This window comes from Pygocentrus nattereri, chromosome 11, assembly GCF_015220715.1.
Source record: "Pygocentrus nattereri isolate fPygNat1 chromosome 11, fPygNat1.pri, whole genome shotgun sequence".
Classification (NCBI taxonomy): Eukaryota; Metazoa; Chordata; class Actinopteri; order Characiformes; family Serrasalmidae; genus Pygocentrus; species Pygocentrus nattereri.
The window spans coordinates 30,151,555-30,171,674 of NC_051221.1; the positions used below are offsets into that span (position 1 = coordinate 30,151,555).

The window sequence follows — 20,120 nt, forward strand, 5'->3', positions numbered from 1 at the left end:
GTCTCATGCTACCACGAGTGTGAACGCACCACCAACATTCAAAATTGACCAAAACATCAGCCAGAAAGCATCGGTACTGAGAAGTGGTCTGTGGTCCCCACCTGCAGAACCACTCCTTTATTGAGTGTGTCTTGCTAATCGCCAATAATTTCCACCTGTTGTCTGTTCCATTTGCACAACAGCTGTGAAATTGATTGTCAATCAGTGTTGCTTCCTAAGTGGACAGTTTGATTTCACAGAAGTTTGATTTACTTGGAGTTATATTGTGTTGCTTAAGTGTTCCCTTTATTTTTTTGAGCAGTGTATATTAGTCCAGCATGTCACAATATTTATCCCTGGACCAATTCCAACTAAGGGCTGGTTTCTTGGACGTTAGGGCTAATCTGGGAGTAAACTACAATTTAACCATTAACAGGCTCATCCAATCTATCCTCAGGCTTATTCATGCCTTATTCTTCTCTTATGCTTTTAAATCTTATCCCTTTCCATCTACAAAGACAATATTAAAACTAAAAACATATCTTACTGTTTTCAACAATATATTCAACATAAATGTGTTTTTCTGGCCCCCAGTACTCCCAAGTGATTAGCGCTCCATCCTCGCCCACAGACGAGCTAACGTTGCCAAACACCGGAGACACTGGTAGCGCTAGGCAAACAACAAAGAAAAAAAAAAGAGTGAGGCCAGATGCTCATACATGTGCAGAGACTTTAAAAAGATATGATTATTGAAGCAATTCACTAGATTTTACGTGAAATTTGCATCACCAAAATGGGTGTAAAATCATTGAAATCACACAATAACTTGCATTTAATGACAATGACTAGGTTTTTATGTGGGGTTTAGATAAGTGAACACAACTAGGGGGAATTTTAAATATTACCATTACCCAAATGATTATTGATATTAAATATACTGCAAGAGATTTTGGTAAATAAAATTAATGTTAGGTGCCTCGGCCGTTAGCGTCAAGCTTGAAATCAATCAGATGTTAAGGTTAGAAGTGTTAAGAGCTAGGTCTGCTTCTATATCACATGTACCCTTGTGATGAGGGGGGCGCAGAAACTGGGAAGTTGGGGAGAGTGGATAGGGGGAAGCTGGAATCCCTAGAAAAAAGGTGAAAAGGCACAAGAAACACACACACACACACATTCACACACAAAGAAGACATAGAAGACACAACACAAACAGATCACAAACAGAGCACAAGTAGATTATGACAGGTCAAGGACCACTGGCCTGCAAGCTGGCAAGAATAAGTATGTAGCATAGCAGGCAGTAAAGGGTATCCTTTATAAAAGTCAGGAGGAAAGGAGGCTTTCCATTTAAAAAATAAACAGAATATATGAAATGGTCAGACAGAGCATACTGAGGGCATGCACCAACTCAGACAAAACAACTTTTAATTTTGTCTCCTTCAGGTTAAATCCTTTGCTCATTGCTACACTGGAAAACAGAGTACAGACCAAGCCTGAAGTTGAGGCATGCTGTTTGATTTCAATAGCAGAATATAAGATGCTGTATGTGGGCTGCATGCAAGGAATAGAGGTGCCTGTGCCCACACAATGCATAAGAACATGTAAGAGAAACAATAGCACAGAACAACATAGCTGACGTACATCCAAATGGATGAAAAACATTAACTAACCTACTATGTACCTCAAATCAGTCGAAACGAAATTAAGATTAGGCCAAAAGTCTAGCCACCTTGGCTTAAACTGACCTGACTTGAAATCTTCCTAGACATATAGCTTACTGTACTGTTGAAAGGATCAGTGTGTTGTTGCATACTGTTGTAGCCATTCTTTGTTCTACCTGCAATTGAAGCAGTTGCTGTCAAAAATGTAGTCTATCTAAAATGAGTTAGCTATGCTGTTTGATTGCACATTCTACCCTGTTTTTCTGAAGTAAAGGAATGAATGACAGCAACATACTTGTAGCAAAATGCTTTTCTTCTACATGACATCAAATGACTACTGAAAATAAACGTCTGAGTGATGAAACTGAAAAAAAGCAAATCTGGGAATCACTATCTGTAAGGATTCACATTTGGCCATGTTCTCACTGGACTTGGAGAATAAAAGCATCCCCCTCTCCTCCCCAACACTAGCAATGTTCTGGCCAATCTGGATTTCTGTTAGCTTACACAGACCTTACTATAAAGACTTTCTCCTCCAAGTGTGTGTGGGTGGAAAAAAACAACACTAGCTTCACACACTGAGCGAAGGTCAGTACTAATTTTGTGGCAGGAGAAAGCTACCAAAGATTATTATGACAGTGGATGAAACTCGACAAGGAAGTAAACAACAGTTAATATGTCGCATAGCATGCCGTATCATTTGCAAAAGTCAGGAGGAAAGGAGGTTCTCCATTTCACAAATAGACATGATTCACAATATTTAACCCTGGACTCTGTATACAGCATAACAGGCAGTAAAGGGTCAGTCGCCTTTGGCTAGCATGCTTAGATACTGTATGACTCCATTCTTCAATCATGCTTTTGTTTGTCTTTGATGCAAAATTGATCTGATGTATTCATCCAACAAACAGAAACTCATCAAGCTAAACAAATGACAGCCATTTTGACCCAGTGTGAGAGGACATTTATACAAAAAAAAATAATAAAACTATGCATATTACAGAGAACAATGCCAAACACAATGCAAAAATACAACAGACAAGTATAGAGCATTAGTAAAATGTAATCTTTTTTCAGACTTAATTGAAGCAGTGGGCAGTTTTCCCTTTTGTTTGATGTTAATTAAGATGGTACTTTTAAATCCTGCGCTGCAGGAAAGCTGGCTTGAAAGTACCAATTTTGTGCCAAAGTATAAGTAACATACCTGTATCCATTATTGTGGCAAACTCCTCAGTAATGCTGGGGCCCGGTCCTTTGAGTGTTTTGGCACTGAAATAAAACTTGTAGCGCGTGCTGTACTTGAGGTTGTGCAGAGTGATGCTGGTCTCATTGGCCGGCACGGTTAGCTCCTCCAAGTGGCCAAGTTCATTGCTGTTATTGACTAGAGAGGTGGAATGGGATTGGTAGGAGGGAGGAACGGAAGGTAGGATGAGAAGTCACCAAACCTTTAACCTTCCTGATGGAGTGTTTTATCATGTAAAAATGTGTGTGTTCTGTCTGAAGAAAACTAATGAATTTTCCATGATTCACTATGACATAAATTCAACAACATGCATATACACACATAAAAACATACATATACTGCACATATATACATTTGAACATATTTAAAACACCACAACACAAATTATTAGGTAGGGTGAAACATTACCAATGTAGTAAAATCTTTTCCAGCATGGAACTAATTTGTTTATAAACTGAAACCATATCCTGATATCTGTAGAGATTAAGGATATCCACATGTGCTCACGGATCCACTGAGGATGATCGCTACCCATGCCTCAGTGTAATCTCTTAACCCACTCTGTAATTCCACAACTGAGCCATGTTCTGCATGGATTACGTGCTGACTCACCTGAGTGATATTTGAGGGTGTATCCTGTGAGACGGCCATTCTTCTCATGTGGTGGGCCCCACTCCAGAGTTAGAGAGTCTAAATTGTTGTCGGTTACCCTTAGGAATGCTGGTTGACCAGGAACTGGAGAAAAAAGGCACAGATGTTTAAGGAATACATTTAAGAGTGAAGCCGTCTCTATTAGGAGTGAAAAAGTACACTGTGATGCGTTGATCCAACTGCATGGATCAGAATCAACTGTAATAATATTCAATAAAGTAAGTGCTTGTTTTCGTGCCAAAATAAAATGTATGTATGTATTATGCCCAAAAACAGCTTTTTGTATTATTTTGTCTTTGTTCCACTACAGTGTTATAAGGTCAACCAGCTACTTTTTGTAGCTGGTATACTTTTTATAAATAATTTTCACTTGTAAGTATTAAGTGCCACCAAGTCAATTCTGACTTATGACAATTCTTTGGATAGTGTTTGGGTCTTCAGGCTTCTTAAAGGCTCATTCATGATTCCTTTGACTGTCTCCATCTACACTGATGATGGTTGTCCTCTTCCTCTTTCACATTCAATTACTTCAAGCATACTTGTCTTTTCCAGTGAAGTGGTTCTTCTTATATTATGTCCAAAATAAGACATAATGAGATTTTATGATGCATAGCATCATTTTCTAAAGAACCATAATAGGAATCATTGTGAAGAAATAAACACTCATAATATTCATATTCCCACTGATTTCAAACTATCTACGTTGGTTACATAATTTCACTTTTGTTATGTTACAGGAAAAAGGAACTTGTGTTTGGTCTTGAGAAGTTTAGGGCTTAACAGGTTTTAATGAGAGTCATCATAACATTATATAGTCTTATCCACCCAAGGAGAACATAATTATTCATTCTTGTCTAAAATATCATCAAATCATCTCATTCATTAATGTAATATGCCTGATACTGCACACTACTCCAACGCTTACCTCCTTCAGGAGTCTCAAACTGCTGACTTGTGCTGGCAGGTCCCTCTCCACGCCCATTAAACACCCTGATGTTGACCTTGTACAGGCTGTAAGGATGTAGGCCGGGCAGTTTGCCGTGGCTCCTGTTCTCACCGAAGGTCAGTGTCTGCTGCTCCATGTGGTGAGGGTGTCCATGGCCATTGTGCTTGTGCAGGCTTCTTTCTTTCCAGTAATATACCTGAGATGTGGAAGCCCAGTTTACATAATGATACTGCACTTGAATCAGTTCATGTTGTCATCAAAAGTTTGGGGACACTTAGTTTTGATGTTTTGTGTTTTTTTTTCTGCCAAGAAGTCACATATGGTCCACTGTTCCCTGCTTAATCTCATAACTCCACAGAGTTCTAGTTTCATGGCAGTTACCAAATAATTCATAACAGTTACTAAATAATAAGCCTAGAATTTAAGGAGCTAAAAATGAGCATTTAAAATCACTTGCTACCTTGGGAATAATGTCATAGCCCACATATGCCCTATTGATGTCAGAACTCATCAACACTCAAACCTTATGTGCATAAATGGTTGGATGTTTAATGTTAAACAAACCTTTACAGGTTTTTGAAAAAGGAACCATGAAAAACAACTCAGAAAACAATTTCCCCAAAACTTTTGATGGGCAGTGTATACGAAGCAGGGTATAAATCCTCTGGGTCATATAGTTTTCATAAGTCAGCAAAGCTGTGTGCAGATCTACTAAGACTCAACATCATAACACAGATATGAATTGTGATAAAATCTCATGATCCCATTGAGACCAAATCTGTGGTTAGAGCAACGCTCAGGCTGACTTCATTCTAGTAAGAACTCTGCAGTAGCAGATAACACTGCTTTCCTGCATGGAAAAAGGAGGTCTTTCCCAGAATGGGTTCTGTCATGGTGCAGTCTTTACAGAGACAGTGTGAGGGTCTCTCTGAGGAGCAGTAAGACTAGGGCTGCTTTTTTAATACAACTCAAAGCTAGTGAACTGCATATGAGGAATCTGACACAATAATAGTTCTCTAATCACAGGGCTTTATACTGTCATTTGCTGTCACTTAGCATACAAGTGGGTTGAGCTAATTTCTGTCGCTTTCTGTGAAAATATACAATATTTTCATACTATCTACATATCAAATATCTTTAAACACATTATTTACATAGTATACACATAGTATTAAGTGCAAATACATCAATAGCAAGACATACCCTGTAGCCTTGTAGTTTCCCACGCACTGATTTTGCTGGTACTGATCTCCAGTTCACTTCTGCCAGAGTGCTGTTCTGTACCAGAACCCGGGAAATCTCTGGAGCTTCCACTGGCACTGTGAGATAAATAGAAAATGTGCTTCTTATATAATAAACATTTCAGAATGTCAACACAGACTCTCATCATCTTTCTTATGGTCTTCAATGATCCTCAAAGCTACTACTAGAACTTAAATGCTAATTATATTGTGCTACTCACAATCTTCTCCTGAGTAGCCGATGATGACTGCTGGATTTGGTCCATGGCCATAGTTGTTCACAGCCTGAACTTTCACCTCATATGGTACAAAGGTAGGCGTCCCAGCTACCACAAACTTTGAGACATTGGCCACTGTCACAGAGGTCCACTTTTCGTCCACATGCATCTGCTTCCACATGACTTTATACTGAAGACCAGGACCATTTGACTGAAGACCCGTCAGTGGCTTAGAAAGAAGGTTTAGAGTCACTATTTAGTATCCATATAGCAGTTCACCATTACCATTAGTATTCATAAAGCTCCAGGTCATTCATGTTCATAAAGATCTTACTTTATTTGGACAGTTTTCAAATTATTAGCAAACTTTAGTGGAACCAAACATTTTTAGAAAGTTTTCTTCATTTTATGTAGCTGGTAAATAGTTTCTCTATTACCTTCCAGGATATCACTAAATTGTTAGGTTCTGTGCCCATGCCTTTAACTTCACTGGGGTTCTCATCAGGAGCTGGAAAAGAAAGTGAAACAGAGTGAGAAAGAGAGAGAGAGAGAGAGAGAGAGAGAGAGAGAGAGAGAGAAAGAGAGAGAGATACATTATATGTAAAGCTACTAGCTGAAGTAAACTGACAGAAACGCACAGATGTCATCTATGTACATGTAATCTACAAGTAACATTAAACTACAGTTCCATACTACCAGAAAATGCAGGAGCTCTTACCTGCAGGGTTGGTTTTGTACTGATGTGAGGGCTGACTGGGCAGACTATAGCCAATTTCATTACGAGCTATGACTCTGAAGCTGTAGTGGACATACGGGGACAGCTTGAGGTGAGCTGTGGTCTTAGTGCCAGGCACCTCTGTAAGGTTATGCCAAGTGCCACTGTCATGAAGCGCATCTTCATACTGAATAAGAAACTCTGAAAAAAGGGAAGAAAATATCAAAATGGTTAAAATGAAACAAAAATTATATTCAGTTTGTGTTCATATGTTTGCTTGCTCAACATTGTAATGTATGTAATGTAATATAATACAAACAAAATAAAATGACATATTTTGACTTCGTTAGGTCTTTACATATTAAAATATTACACAAAATAAAAATAAAAGACAGACATACTCTTTATAGGACTGTTATGTTCGTCTCCAGGGATCCAGGTAAGCTGGACACTGCGTGCTCCAGGATCAGTCAACTCCAGATCTGTAGGAGCATCTGGTTTTTCTGCAGATGGACAAAGAACAGAGGTTAAAAATATAGTGGTAAATAGCAGCACTTGTCCAGTATTGTGATGCTAAACTTAAATCAAAACAAAAAACTCAAGTTAAAAAAGGTATGCTCTTGTTTCTTCTCTGAGTGTTCGAAAATAGATGACATGCAGATGAATCATGCACTAATACATCCTAAAATACATTATTTTAAATGTTAATACATCTTGCAAATGCAATGCACACATCACTGGATAAATGTGTTGTCCACACTGATTTATGGGTAAGCAACTTCCACACAAATGGATTTAATGGGGATGCTTCGCTTTGGAGGAACCCCACTGAGCACAGTGGCACAAGCTTACTAATATAAACATGGGAAATTATCCTTCATAGCATACCAGAAGGTTTATCTGCTTGTGGTGTCAGAGAACTATATCATTTACATTCATTTACCTTAGGTGGTACACAGATAAATGCCAAGTCTACTCATATTTGTGCTTGTTTTCAAAGTACAGTGTTGAGCAAGTATGCAAAATCTGCAAAATACTCAAACTGCATCAAAATAAACACCCAAATTTATACATTTCAGAGGCAAAAAGACAAAAAGAAAGCAAAAATGAGAAAGATATACAAAACCAAAGTGTATTTAAAGGTTGAACAGCCATCAACCTGTGGTTCAAGCAAGACGCTAATGAAGTCACAAGCACAAACATCAAAGCAAACATCCAAACAGCAATGAATATGTAGCTACAGCACAGCATGCGCAACTGCATCACCACACATACACCAACCCAGGTGAGTATGGGATGTGATGTGGTGTGCATGAGGCAGTTTTTACCGTAAATAACCGCTGGTGTAGGGGTGGCCTCTGAGATTGAGCAGGGTAGGAATGAGTTAGGAGTTAGAAATAAGGATAAATACAAAAGTTTGAAGTATTTTTGTAGAGTAATAATGCACATTATAATGGAGTGGTAATTATATATCATTCATATCAAGTTGCTGCAAAATCTATTTCCCAGATCAGTCAATTACTCTTGCTTGTTTCCTTGAGTGAGGTCAATAGCCCTTAGCTGGTGAATCCAAAAAACAGACTAGGAAACGAGACAGGGCCTGTTAAAGAGTATTTCTTTAAAGTCAGCTTGTATCTTTGCTCAGCAGTGGATATAAATAAATAACATTATAATTCACAAAAGGAGGAATAGATAACATGACCTACCAACAACAGTGAGCTGTGCACTGGCTGAGTCCTGATCTAGTGTTGTGTTCATGATGCATGTGTATGTCCCTTTATCATTCTCTGTCACCTCCATGATGGTAAGACTGTCTGAATCCACGATGAATCTGAAAGCAGTTGTAACAATGTCAGTCAAAACTGATGTTAAGACTGTCTGAATCCATAATGAATGTAAAAGTCAATTGTAATTGATGTCAGAAGTATTTTAGGAAAGAACATCATGGATTTATGATGCATGGATTTGTTCTAGAAGCATCCTCTAATGATTCATTATTAAGGCTAATGAACAATGGACCAGAGAAAATTACTTGCCACTTGTCACATCTAGTACTACATACACTGTGCCATAGACAGTAAAACACCATGGGATCTGATGCCTTTATTAGTGTAAAGATATTAAAATGACACGCCATCTTTTCTAATTATATCCTTTCAGAATATGCAAGGATGGACTATAAATACATGCTCAGACCTGGCTCAGTGCTTGGAAACATAATAGTGCATGTTATGTAACAAAAATACAAACCTCTCATCATCGGGAAGCTCTCCATTATCTTTGAGCCAGGTCATTGTGGGAATAAGGGAGGGGTCGTGCTTAACTTTACACTCAAATACCACATTCCTGTTCCTCTGGACCACCTTATACTCAGGCTGCTTCAGGATCCGAGTGGGCTCTGAGCGACACAAAAAGCACATCAGCCAGTAAGAAATGACTCAACAGAGGAGGCCACAAGTACGCACATGTAGTAGTTTATAGGGAGAAAAAACTGTACATGCATGTTCTCCAATATACATTTCTGTGCAAACGATTTCACTCCAAACAGCCAATAAGTACAAGTTATTATACAAGATATGTCTGAGGAGATTACATATAAAATAATCCACTAGCATAAGGATAGAGAAAGTCAAAGGAAAACAAGTGAAAAAAATCAGGAGTTTCCAGAACTGCAGTTCAAAAATATTTTAAATATGCAGTCCAAATGGGGACTCCTAACAAGCATGTAAGACCTGGTAAACCACCAAAACCATTACCAACATCACTGAATGTGCTTCAGATTACCTGAATCGCGAGAAACAGAAAATTCAACCAGCTTCTAAGACTGAACTTTGGAGGTGTGGAACATTTTCCCTGCAAATTTATTTGAAAAACAAACAGTAAAGTTTTGAAAAGAATGGAAGATAATAAGATAATAAAGGCAAAGCGTGGACACAGGACATACTAAAAATGTGAAATTTAGTTATATAGGTCTCTGTGTAATTTTCTGTTAAATGTATATTTTCTGCTTTTTTCCTGATGCTGAAAAATAAATAATATTTACTGAGCAGCCATTTTGATTGGAAATTAAATAAATAATGAACGATCTCTGACTTTTACTGTATGTTTTCTAAATAATATAAGTTTCTCTTCCCTTTAGACTTGCTAGCCCTGACCCACACAATAGCTGCCGAAAAGTCTGGCAGTAGATTATAGTGGAGAAAGGTTTCAGGGCTTAATGGACAAGTAATATAGCAGTTTCCTGTTATGCTCTTTGGAAAAGCACTTACCATCATTTGCCTTCATCTGCAAAACAGACAACTCATAAGCTACCGGCTAAACCCCTCAACCTAATGCTTATACAGCAAAAAATGACATCTTCGTAAGTGAAATAATCTTAAATCTATGTGGATATACCCAATATTCTTCATGTTAAGATTGCTATAAGCTCATTATTAGATCATTTAACTTATTTCTAGACGTTTTACTGTGTTCTGAGTAATTTATTGAGTAAAATTATCTCACTATATTGGAAGATAATTTTGCTTATTTAAGAAATGTGCTTGAAACAAGCACAATTCTCTGCCAATGCAGAGAGATACTTTTCCTCAATAAAATTACTTTACATAAAAACATCTACAAATAAATGCAATAATAAATATATTATTCTATATATTAGATATTTTGAGTAAATTTAAGATGATTTCTCTTGTTAAGATACCAAATTTTGCAGTGTAGAAGGAGGCAGGAGGGCATCACATGTGCTCCCAAGGTTACAGATACCTTGGAAAGCTGTAAGGATAAACATAAGTAGACTGAAAAAAACATGAAACTTATTCCTACACTAATTACTGATTTAAGCCAATTGAACATTCTCTTTGAAACTCAAATGTTGCATTCCAAATTAGCACCCACCTTTGACCTCTAGGTGTACACGATTCTCTGAGATGCCAAAGGAGTTGGTGGCGACGCAGGTGTATTTGCCGCTGTTGAAGGCCTGTGCCACGGGGATCTCTAGAGTTCCGTTCTCATGAAACACAAATGGGTCTCCATCCAGCACACTGGAGCGGCTGTCTTTGAACCTGCAGAGAAAAGTCCTAATATGATCCTACCAGTATGCTGCTATCTTACTGTCACACATTTAGAAAAACTCCATCGTGAAAATATTTGCCTTAGAAAAACAGCACATTGCTACAGTTCTGTCCCATTAAAACAGAAAAAAACAGCCCAGAGTTCCTGCATTGGCCCCAGCTCTCTAATTATGTTTTGGTGACAAAGCTATGATAATTGCTGTTGATGCTGCATGTTAGAGACAGTGTGGCTGGGTTTTGACAATGTAGTGAAGTTAGTTTAATAACTTTTTAAAAGTGTAGAAGTTCATTAGAGCTAGGCGCTACAAGAAAGTATTTAGCAACCTAGTTAAACATCTGTCTATAAGGCATGTGCAAACAGAGCCAAAAAAGCTCCGTTAATGAGCAGAGATACATATTGGCTTGTAAACACACAAACAGAAACACAGATGCACGTGCATACACATACCACCTGATCCCTGGTAGCGGAGAGCCGAAGGAGGCGCAGTCCAGAAGAGCACGCTTGTTCATGATGACCTGGTAGACCTTATCCAGGGGAGTGAGCACTCTGGGAGGTTCAGCTGCAACACACAAATCCAATTAAACATGCAATAACACCTAGACCAAAATAACTGGAGTGACAGTGATAATGTTGTATTGACACTGCTGGACACTTCTGTAAATCTGGGAATATCTAGACACCACCCAGAGTCCTCATAGTGTAGACACAATGTTCTTCATTATTACTTACAGGCAAGCAATATGACATGGTCATAATAGAATATTTACATAATTGTATTTTATCTCATTGTATTTAATAAGCTGTTAATGACATAACTTGAAACAGGCTTCTTTTAATTACACACCCAGCACGTTGACGAAGGCGTTGGAGAGCAGGTACCCATACTCATTAGAAGCATTACACTGGTACACAGCGCTGGAGCCGGTCTGAACCTCAGTAAAAATAATGGTATCATCCTCCACTTTCCTAGTGAGATCTGTAGGAGCATCTATTAGATAACAGAACAGAAAAAAGTACAGTCATGTGACTGACTATGGACAGAAGTGAGTCTTAATCCTTAGAAGGCTATTTATTATTGCGATTTTGCCATTCATTTAATGTACATAATTTTCATTTGCAATAATATAATTACATAATTAATTAGTCAGTAAGTTAGTTATGTATTGAATTAGATACACATTCAATTACTATTCTGAATCAAGAGATCCCAGTCTGTTTTCCTTTTGCTGTTTGACTGATATTGTAATAAAATATCTCCTCTTCTACATGCAAACACAAATGCTATAAGCATTTAAACATGCGGCAGTACACCGTTATTCACTATACTTTAATAGTACATTTGCATTCAAGGCATTTAGCAGACGCTCCTATTCACATTGAATATGCACAGTAGTGTTATTATGGACTCTCTTACATTAATAGTGAAACATGTTGTGGTTTTGATGTTTCAATGTTTTTTTAGATGTGCAGATCAGCTCTGCTTTCACAAGCTTCCACTACACTCGCACACCCTGATCATAATACAGTACTTCCTCTGAGTTGATCGGAACAGGTAAGCATTCTCAGAGCATGCAGCACAACAGAGGGGGAGGTCCAAGAACTTCATTAAAAAATGATTTGATATGATTGCATAATTAACCCCTTAAATGGTCAGACCTCAGTGTTGAGTCCAAAATGTTATTACACACTTCTATAACCTAAAAATTACCCATCCAGTTGGCATTGCAGTCCCGGTAGTTACTGAATAATAAGGCTTAGAAAGTTATAAGCCTGTGATTTTAAGGGGCTAAAAAATTTAAGTTAGAGAAAAGACTGAAACATTCCATGTTTTATGTTATGATGGAGCATTTCACAGCTCTAAGAAAGGGCTGCAGTGATTTATGGCAGTTTTCAGCTCCAGTACTTAACTGCATGAAGGTCCATATGACAATTATATACACAGTGTGCATCAATGTGTTATTATTTTTTCAGAGGATTATTATATTGAATATATTGTACATGTTTACTACATATACAGTTTTTCTACTTACATGTACATGTAGATTCAGGCAACCTATTAATTTCCAATTTGCCTTTTATCAGTTTAACACCTCATGCATGAGTACAATGAGGATGAGTGAAAAGTACAGGGACTGACTCTCAATGGGGACTCCGTTCATGAACCAGCTGATGGTAGGTTTGGGGTTTCCTCTCGCTCTGCAGGTCAACACCCCAGTCTCCAGTGGAGCCAAGACCAGATTCCGTGGAGCACTGATCCAGTATGGTGCAGCTGGAAAAGAGCAAACAAACACAAACACTGCATAAGGAACATATCTATATTTCAACCACTTCTAGGCAGTGAAGAAAGCAAGAATGAAAATAGCAATGAGAAAAGCTAAGCACTCAAACAAATAAATTATTCATAATAAGTATACAATACAGACAAGTATTGTGCAAAACTTTTCCATCTGACAGCGTCTGTTTACAGTAAGGAGCCTACACTGAAATGTCTAACTGCTATCAACATTGAAAATGTTTTTTCCTGAGACAATCTAATTAGAGTCTCTCAATCTTCAGTCCTGTTTACTGACAAAACATGAGTTCCCCAGATAATAAAATCATGCTTTGCATTTAAAAATCAATAAGAGGAAATGTAGAGAGGGTAAATGTGAGGTGAAGTGGTTGAGTGTGTATTTGATGTGCCATCCATCTCCCACCTTTCACAGTCACACTGATGGTGTGGTGGACGGAGCCCAGTCGGTTCTTGGCAGTGCAGCGGTACTCGCCAGCATCTGCCTCTGACACATCCATGATCTGCAGCGTCTTCTGAAAGTTCTGGAAGAAAGCTCTCTTGGTGGGGAGCTCACCACTGACCTTACTCCAAGTGACCTCTGGAGTAGGGCTACAGAGGAGAAGAGAAAGAGAGAATACAAGGAGAGAGATAAAGAGGAAAAAAAAGGGAAGAATCTTTAGAAATCATTGTATTTTACATACTCAGACCCAGCAGCACAAAACGTGCTTTGATACAACTTCAATATGCTGCCAGAATGTGCTTAAATTTGATGGTCAATTTACTAAAACATTGCAGTTTATCATTCAAACTGCACATTAACTGCACACTGCAAATAACAGTATCTTTTCAAGTGAAATGACCTTAAATCTAGTCAATATATCTAAAAGTTTCCATTTTGTGTGCTGATTATAAGATTATCTAGCTCATTTCTAGACATTATTTACTTGTTTTAGGTAATTTTACTGAGTAAAATTATCTCACTACACCATTTCTTAAAACAACCAAAATTATCTGCCTATATAGTAAGATAGCTTTTTAAAAAAAAAAATTCCCACCAAAACATTCTACATGGATGATTCTTTTCTCCGGCTAAAAAAAGAGTTTATGAAACAATAACATGGATTGTGAACACACACTGTGGCTGCATTATTATTATCATTATTATATTTTGTGCCCTGTCTTCTCACACACATACATGTTCCAAGCATCAGAACAGTGCTATTCTGATGGCAAACAGTCTTTCATGTGTTCAAAGTTAGTGCCTCCATCTAACCGCTGTGTTGCTGAAATTGTTATTAAAAACACATCTTTTAATGCAAATGTAAGCTTGGTTTTAAAAGGTGGAGCAATATTGATGCTCAAACTTCAGCGGTCAAGCAGAATATGTATTCAACTGCACATGTAGTATCTCTGACCACTTTTTGCATTATCTTCCCATGTTTGAGTATGCATGAGTGAGAGAAGCGCATTGTGTATTTTTCATGCACAAAGCCCATAATCTGCAAGTTTAGGCTTGTGTGCCAGTTTTATATATAACATGGGTAGAATGCATACAATATGAGCTCAATTTGAGTTATTGGGCCCTCAGTCTTTTACAACTTAATTACTCTGACACAACATTCAACAAAATGTTGACAAAAGACTGACCAATCACTTTAACCTCTTGAACTACAGGATTGTTATGCACATAATATGCAATAAGACTTTATTCAGCAACTATGTAACTAATATAAAATGTGTTTATGAAAGTGAGTAACTGAAACATAGGCCCACATACAGACCCTGAGGGTTTAAGGGCTTATAAGAGTATGAAGAAAACAACAGCGGAGTACAGAAGAAAGAGTAGAAGTGTAGGCTTACAGCCCCTCAGCAATGCACTCCAGCTCCAGAACCTGTCCTCTAAGGACCATCTTGGAGCTGGTAGAACCAGTCGGAACCAGAAATGAAGGCCGTCTCTCTTCTGCTGGGTCATCTGAAGCGAGAAAAACATCTCTACTCAGAATATGAACTGAAGTGCACCAGCAAACCTGCTACAATCACATCATGGTCTGGGACATTTTTACTATGAAAATGAAAACATATTTTAATAAAAGCAGTTTTTAATGCTAGTGCTGAGCGGTCCACCACCATTTCACATAGTTTCATTGAGAAATTAAGAATTTCTGTTCACTTCTTATATGTATTTCAGGCCCAAAGACTATTATACCCTTCACAGAAGTTTCTCTGTGTTTCTCTTTCTGTACTTTGCTGTGTTGAATATGGTCATCATAAAAGTGAACGAGACTGGGCAAAACTTACTTTACCTTGGATTCAGGTATTATAATTATCACTACGCTTATAAATACAATCATTAAGCAGAAAGATGTGCAACACAAAGATGCTGGTTCCGCTTACTCTGCATGTTGTGGTCACCTAATTGAATGAGTGGCTTACAATATGGAACATTTCAATCAAACATAATTAATGAACAACCAATAAAATACATGGAGCCATATCTACTATAGCCAGTAGCACAGTAACTAAAATGTTTGATACATGATAAAATATTTAGCATGTCGTTATTTCATGACTTATGACCGAATCAATTTGTGGCCATGCTAAACGCTGTAGTAAATTAGGCCTATGAAATGAACATGAGGTTGTACAAGCAATGAGAAATGAGCAGATGGCAGATGTGAGTAACAGAATGAGACAATGAAATGAAGCGACCAGCAAGAGGGGTGGAAAGTAACAGAGGAGTTGGAGACTATTTTCACATTAAAAATTCTAAGCATGTTATAATGGTTATTTCATTATTCAGATCTAGATCATTCATGCCAGTTAACATGAACATGTTTGCAAGAATACAAGTACTTGCGCACGAGTTGCTTCATTTGTCCGTGAAAAATGCACTTTCGTCTAATATAACTAGTAATTTTAGACTGTAATAATAATAAAATATAAAGGAAAATAGCTGCCTTAGCTGAAGAAGACCTCCAGGCAAAGGATAATAGTGCCATGCTTTCAGAAAAGGACATTTAATATTCAGATTGGAGCACGTAATGAATCAATCAGTATAAAAGTCTAGAGGAAACAGAAAAAGAAGAATATTTCAGAATGTGCAAACTCACATAACGTGAGTGTTCGTTTGGAACAGGTAAGGAAAGATAGATAAAAGACTGAGGTTAGTGACTGGGCTGTGCGGTTGGTTAAACTACGACGGGGGTTAATCTCTAGGGTTGGTTAAACCATCACGGGGCAATCACTAGGGGGCGGCATCACTCACCACCGAACAAATCAGTGTCATTCAAATAAGCTGCCATTGTCTCATTGATTGCATCCACTGGAACACAACAGAAGGTCAAACGCATGAATCGTGATATTGAAAATAACACAAACAGAACATGTCTGTGGATACAAAATAAAAGAAGTGGATAAATAAATGTATGTAGTCATTTTCACAAAATACACACAACTCATATCCTTAGATGCTCAGAGTTACCATTTTCAAGCAATGAATGGAGGTCTGGAGGTTTTAGAGCAACCTTGTGCAAAAATAAAAATGCCTGTCATTTCTGACAATGGTCTCCATTCAGCACTGGTGTCAGAAGTGTGAGTTATAATAATCATAACTGCGGGAAACTACACCCCGGCTTCTCTCCTACAGATGTATGCGGCACTCATAAGGGACTCACTGTTGAGGACGCGGACGGTGATGGGCTGTTTCTGCTGAATGGTCTGTGTGTGGGGGAAGCGTGCGTAACAGATGTAGTCACTTCTGGAATCCTCCGTCACAACGTTGGAGAAGTAAAGATCTCCATTCAGACCCTGAGAGACACGCCGACTCTGAGGGAGACGCTGGAAATCTGTGGAGGGGAACACAAAGAAGAAGAGTGAGAGACAGAGACAGACAGACAGTGAGAGAGAAAGAGAAGAGAGAGACAGAGAGAGAGAGAGAAAGAAAGATGACAGGGAGCAGTGGGGGATGACAGGTAAAGCTAGTGTGTGGTAAGACTTTCATGCTGTAGCAGGACCTGGGTGACAGCTACATGCTTGGCAGGTAGACAGAATGGAATAGAGTAAAGTGGGGAGTGGGAGAAAGAGAAAAAAGAGAAGAGAGAAAGGAAGAATGGAAGCATGGAAGCAGTTTACTGCTAACTGTACTACTGAAGCAAGTGAACACACTGCAACATGACAGCACCATAAACACAGAAACACCTAACAGCTATCCTAAAGTAATGCAGCGCGTAATGTGGCAACAGAGCTAACCTAATATATTCAGCTCTATTCATTTAAACTCCTAGAGTGGCAGAGCCGGGTGTTTAGACACATCTTGATATGCTTTCATCATACTGATGAAATTCAACATCAGGCAAGACTGACTCTAGAAAAGCTTGCCTAGTTCTGTGTTGTTCTATGATTACAACCCTTTATATCTTCAACAAAAATAACTTGCAAAATTTGCCAGCTCTGTCAAAACTGGTTGCATAAAATACACACTTCAATGGCCAAAAGTATGTAGACACTAAAACTTGTGTTCCATACACTGAACACCTCATTCCAAAACCATGCACAATAACGTTGAGTGGGTGCACTTTTTGCAACCTAGACAATTCTTACATTCAGCGAGCATTAGTGAGATCTGGGGCTGATATTGTGGGATAAGGCCTATCTCGCATTTGTCATTGCAGCTTATCTCAAAGGTGTTGAGGTGAGGGTTCAGTGCCCAGGGCATTGCAATGCTGAAACAGGTAGGAAAGGGCATTCCCCAAACTACTGCTACAAAACTGGCAAAAAAAGCACAGAATTCTCTAGAAATTCACTGTGTCCTGTATCATTAAGATTTCCCTACACTGGAACTAAGGGACCCACCATAAAAATGAAAGGTTATTCCTTCTTTACCACTCTATTCCTTTCTTTTTGCCACTCTGCATATGGACAGGTAGGGGTCCAACAGCGGTGCGCTTTATACCATTCTAGTTGACGTTTGGTATAGCACATGGTGATGTAAAGGTTGCGATCAGTGGCTCCATCATTGAAAATTCAATCTATGAAGCTCCCGATTCACACTTCTTGTGCTGATGATGCTTCCAGGAGCAATTTGGAACTAGGTAGCGAGTGCTGAAATCAAAGAGAGACATTTTTTGCATGCTATGTGCTTATCTAACCATCTTTCCCATTCTGTGCTCTTATGTGGCCTGCCTCTTCACAGCTGAGCTATTGTTGGTCCTATTTCCACATTACAATAACAGTGCATAGGGTTCATTGGTGTAGCTGTATTAGGCCATAAATTTGACATTGACATGTGTCACTGAGCTCTTCAGTGTGACCCATTTTACTGCCAGGATTGCATGACTATATGCTTTTGTTACTAGTGGGTGTGACTCAAATAACCAAATTCAATGTTTAGAAGCAGTGTCCACACACACACACACACACACACACACACACGGTAAGCTGTTGTCCTGATTGAGGAGAGAGGCGGGACTAAGCTCTGTCTAAAGGAAACCTATTTGTTGCTCATGCTGATGATGGACAGGCTGAGAGGCTGACGTGTGTGTCCACATACTTTTTGCTTTTTAAAGTGCTATGGTATTTTTCCTTGTAGCCTAGCTCTCATTGAATGTAATCCTGGCACTGTCCTATTGAAGAGTTGCACTTATAATAAAAATATGTGAACTGAAGGTGTCGTTAACCATACAACCATTTGTGGCTGGAGGGAAGATCCTGTTACAATGCTTAAACATGTGGTCCAGCTGTGTTGAGGTGTATTATCAGCTAAAGAAAAATGCTTACTGTTGTCCATCCAGAAGATTATAGGAGGGGGCAGTCCTGCAGGTGGTCTGCACTGTAGCACTAGAGACACACCCTCCTGTACGACGATTGGCTTGATCTTCTCTTTCGACCACAGAGGGGATCCTACAGGACACATCAGAAGACACCATATCACTGTTTAGAAGAATTGTACATGACTTAAAACTATACCAAATGCAAATCAAGTTTCTTTTGGAGTAATGAGGGAATGGAAGGAATTGGAAGGACTGAACTTGCTTCTTTAGTTACACTGAAGCTATGAGGCTAATGTAGTGAATAAGTAATGGCAAGTTTATACCTCACCAACTAGCAATGAACAATCTGTTTACCTATCATAATACACTCACCTCAAAGTGTCTTGAGTTTAGTAATCTCAAAATGCACAAAATTATGGATAATATAGGCTTCAAGATGGCTGTGACTGCTTTTAGCTATGAGAACCTTTGCTAGTCTTTATAGATGAAACTGTGTCTCACCGTGTCAGAAACTACAAAAGCAAGTCTTTTTGAGATTATTTAACAGCTTGATACAGTTCAAGCCAAGTGAGTGAAGATTGCACATTACTATTAATTTCCCATTACTTGTTAGCTTCATTAGTCTCCAGTGCTAAATTAAAGAAGCAAACTTTGAAAACCAAACATGTCTTGGCTGCTTGAACATTGGGAAAATTAGATATTTTACCAACACTATTGCTTAAAAAATGGAAACTGCTGTTTGAATCCTACTTTAATCAATATGAATCAAAAAGAGGAACATGGGCCAGGAACACTGAGGAAACTCTGCATGCTCTGAGTTCAAATTCATATACCTTCCAAAATTAGAGCTTTGATGATGGCAAATGTGTCTTTTTACAAAAAGATGATAAAAAGAAAACAATATTAATGATGGGGAAAAAACAAAGCATTTAAACAAGAGTCACAGATGAATAAATGCACATGAAGACTGAAGAATGACTATGCAGAGAGTGGCTATAAAGGCAAGGTGATGTATAAAAGGTTCTGACGTACTTGATTGTCGGATGACGATGTTGTTGGAGATGGCTGTCCCATGCTCGTTGCGGGCAGTGCACTGGTAAACACCCTCATACGCCTCAGCCTTGTCCCCTCCACTGATGTCGATGATCAGAGTGCCTGAATGAGGCTTCATGGTCACTTTAGATTCTAAATCGATATCAAAATGTATGCCATTCCTGGTCCAGGAGAAGCTGTGAGTGCATAATGAGAGAACATTTTAACCACATCAAAACAGCAAAACACCTCATATAGTCCCATACAGTCTTTCAGTATGTGGTATGGTCAACATAAAAACATATCCATAAAAAACAGCTTAT

At 38.5% G+C, this 20,120-nt stretch overlaps 1 protein-coding gene across 15 annotated transcripts in view; it reads right to left on the bottom strand.

Annotated features, from left to right (window-relative positions):
* Positions 1–20,120, bottom strand: part of LOC108428399 (neuronal cell adhesion molecule-like) — a 108,952-nt gene that overhangs the window by 8,659 nt on the left and 80,173 nt on the right. For 3 of the 15 annotated variants that reach the window (XM_017699356.2, XM_017699351.2, XM_017699353.2), the window contains 23 exons: positions 19,798–19,994; positions 18,773–18,895; positions 16,672–16,842; positions 16,263–16,319; positions 14,858–14,969; positions 13,422–13,606; positions 12,863–12,994; positions 11,570–11,713; positions 11,173–11,284; positions 10,549–10,715; positions 8,905–9,052; positions 8,361–8,485; positions 7,983–8,012; positions 7,056–7,157; positions 6,658–6,855; positions 6,377–6,447; positions 5,943–6,168; positions 5,684–5,799; positions 4,460–4,676; positions 3,496–3,618; positions 2,845–3,021; positions 1,042–1,107; positions 527–649 (listed from right to left, as the gene is read on the bottom strand). In XM_017699356.2, the coding sequence (XP_017554845.1) occupies positions 527–649; positions 1,042–1,107; positions 2,845–3,021; positions 3,496–3,618; positions 4,460–4,676; positions 5,684–5,799; positions 5,943–6,168; positions 6,377–6,447; positions 6,658–6,855; positions 7,056–7,157; positions 7,983–8,012; positions 8,361–8,485; positions 8,905–9,052; positions 10,549–10,715; positions 11,173–11,284; positions 11,570–11,713; positions 12,863–12,994; positions 13,422–13,606; positions 14,858–14,969; positions 16,263–16,319; positions 16,672–16,842; positions 18,773–18,895; positions 19,798–19,994 (3,122 nt within the window). The remainder of the gene's footprint in view (positions 1–526; positions 650–1,041; positions 1,108–2,844; positions 3,022–3,495; positions 3,619–4,459; positions 4,677–5,683; positions 5,800–5,942; positions 6,169–6,376; positions 6,448–6,657; positions 6,856–7,055; positions 7,158–7,982; positions 8,013–8,360; positions 8,486–8,904; positions 9,053–10,548; positions 10,716–11,172; positions 11,285–11,569; positions 11,714–12,862; positions 12,995–13,421; positions 13,607–14,857; positions 14,970–16,262; positions 16,320–16,671; positions 16,843–18,772; positions 18,896–19,797; positions 19,995–20,120) is intronic. The other 12 variants (XM_017699358.2, XM_017699357.2, XM_037542529.1 and 9 more) reach the window with 9 other exon arrangements.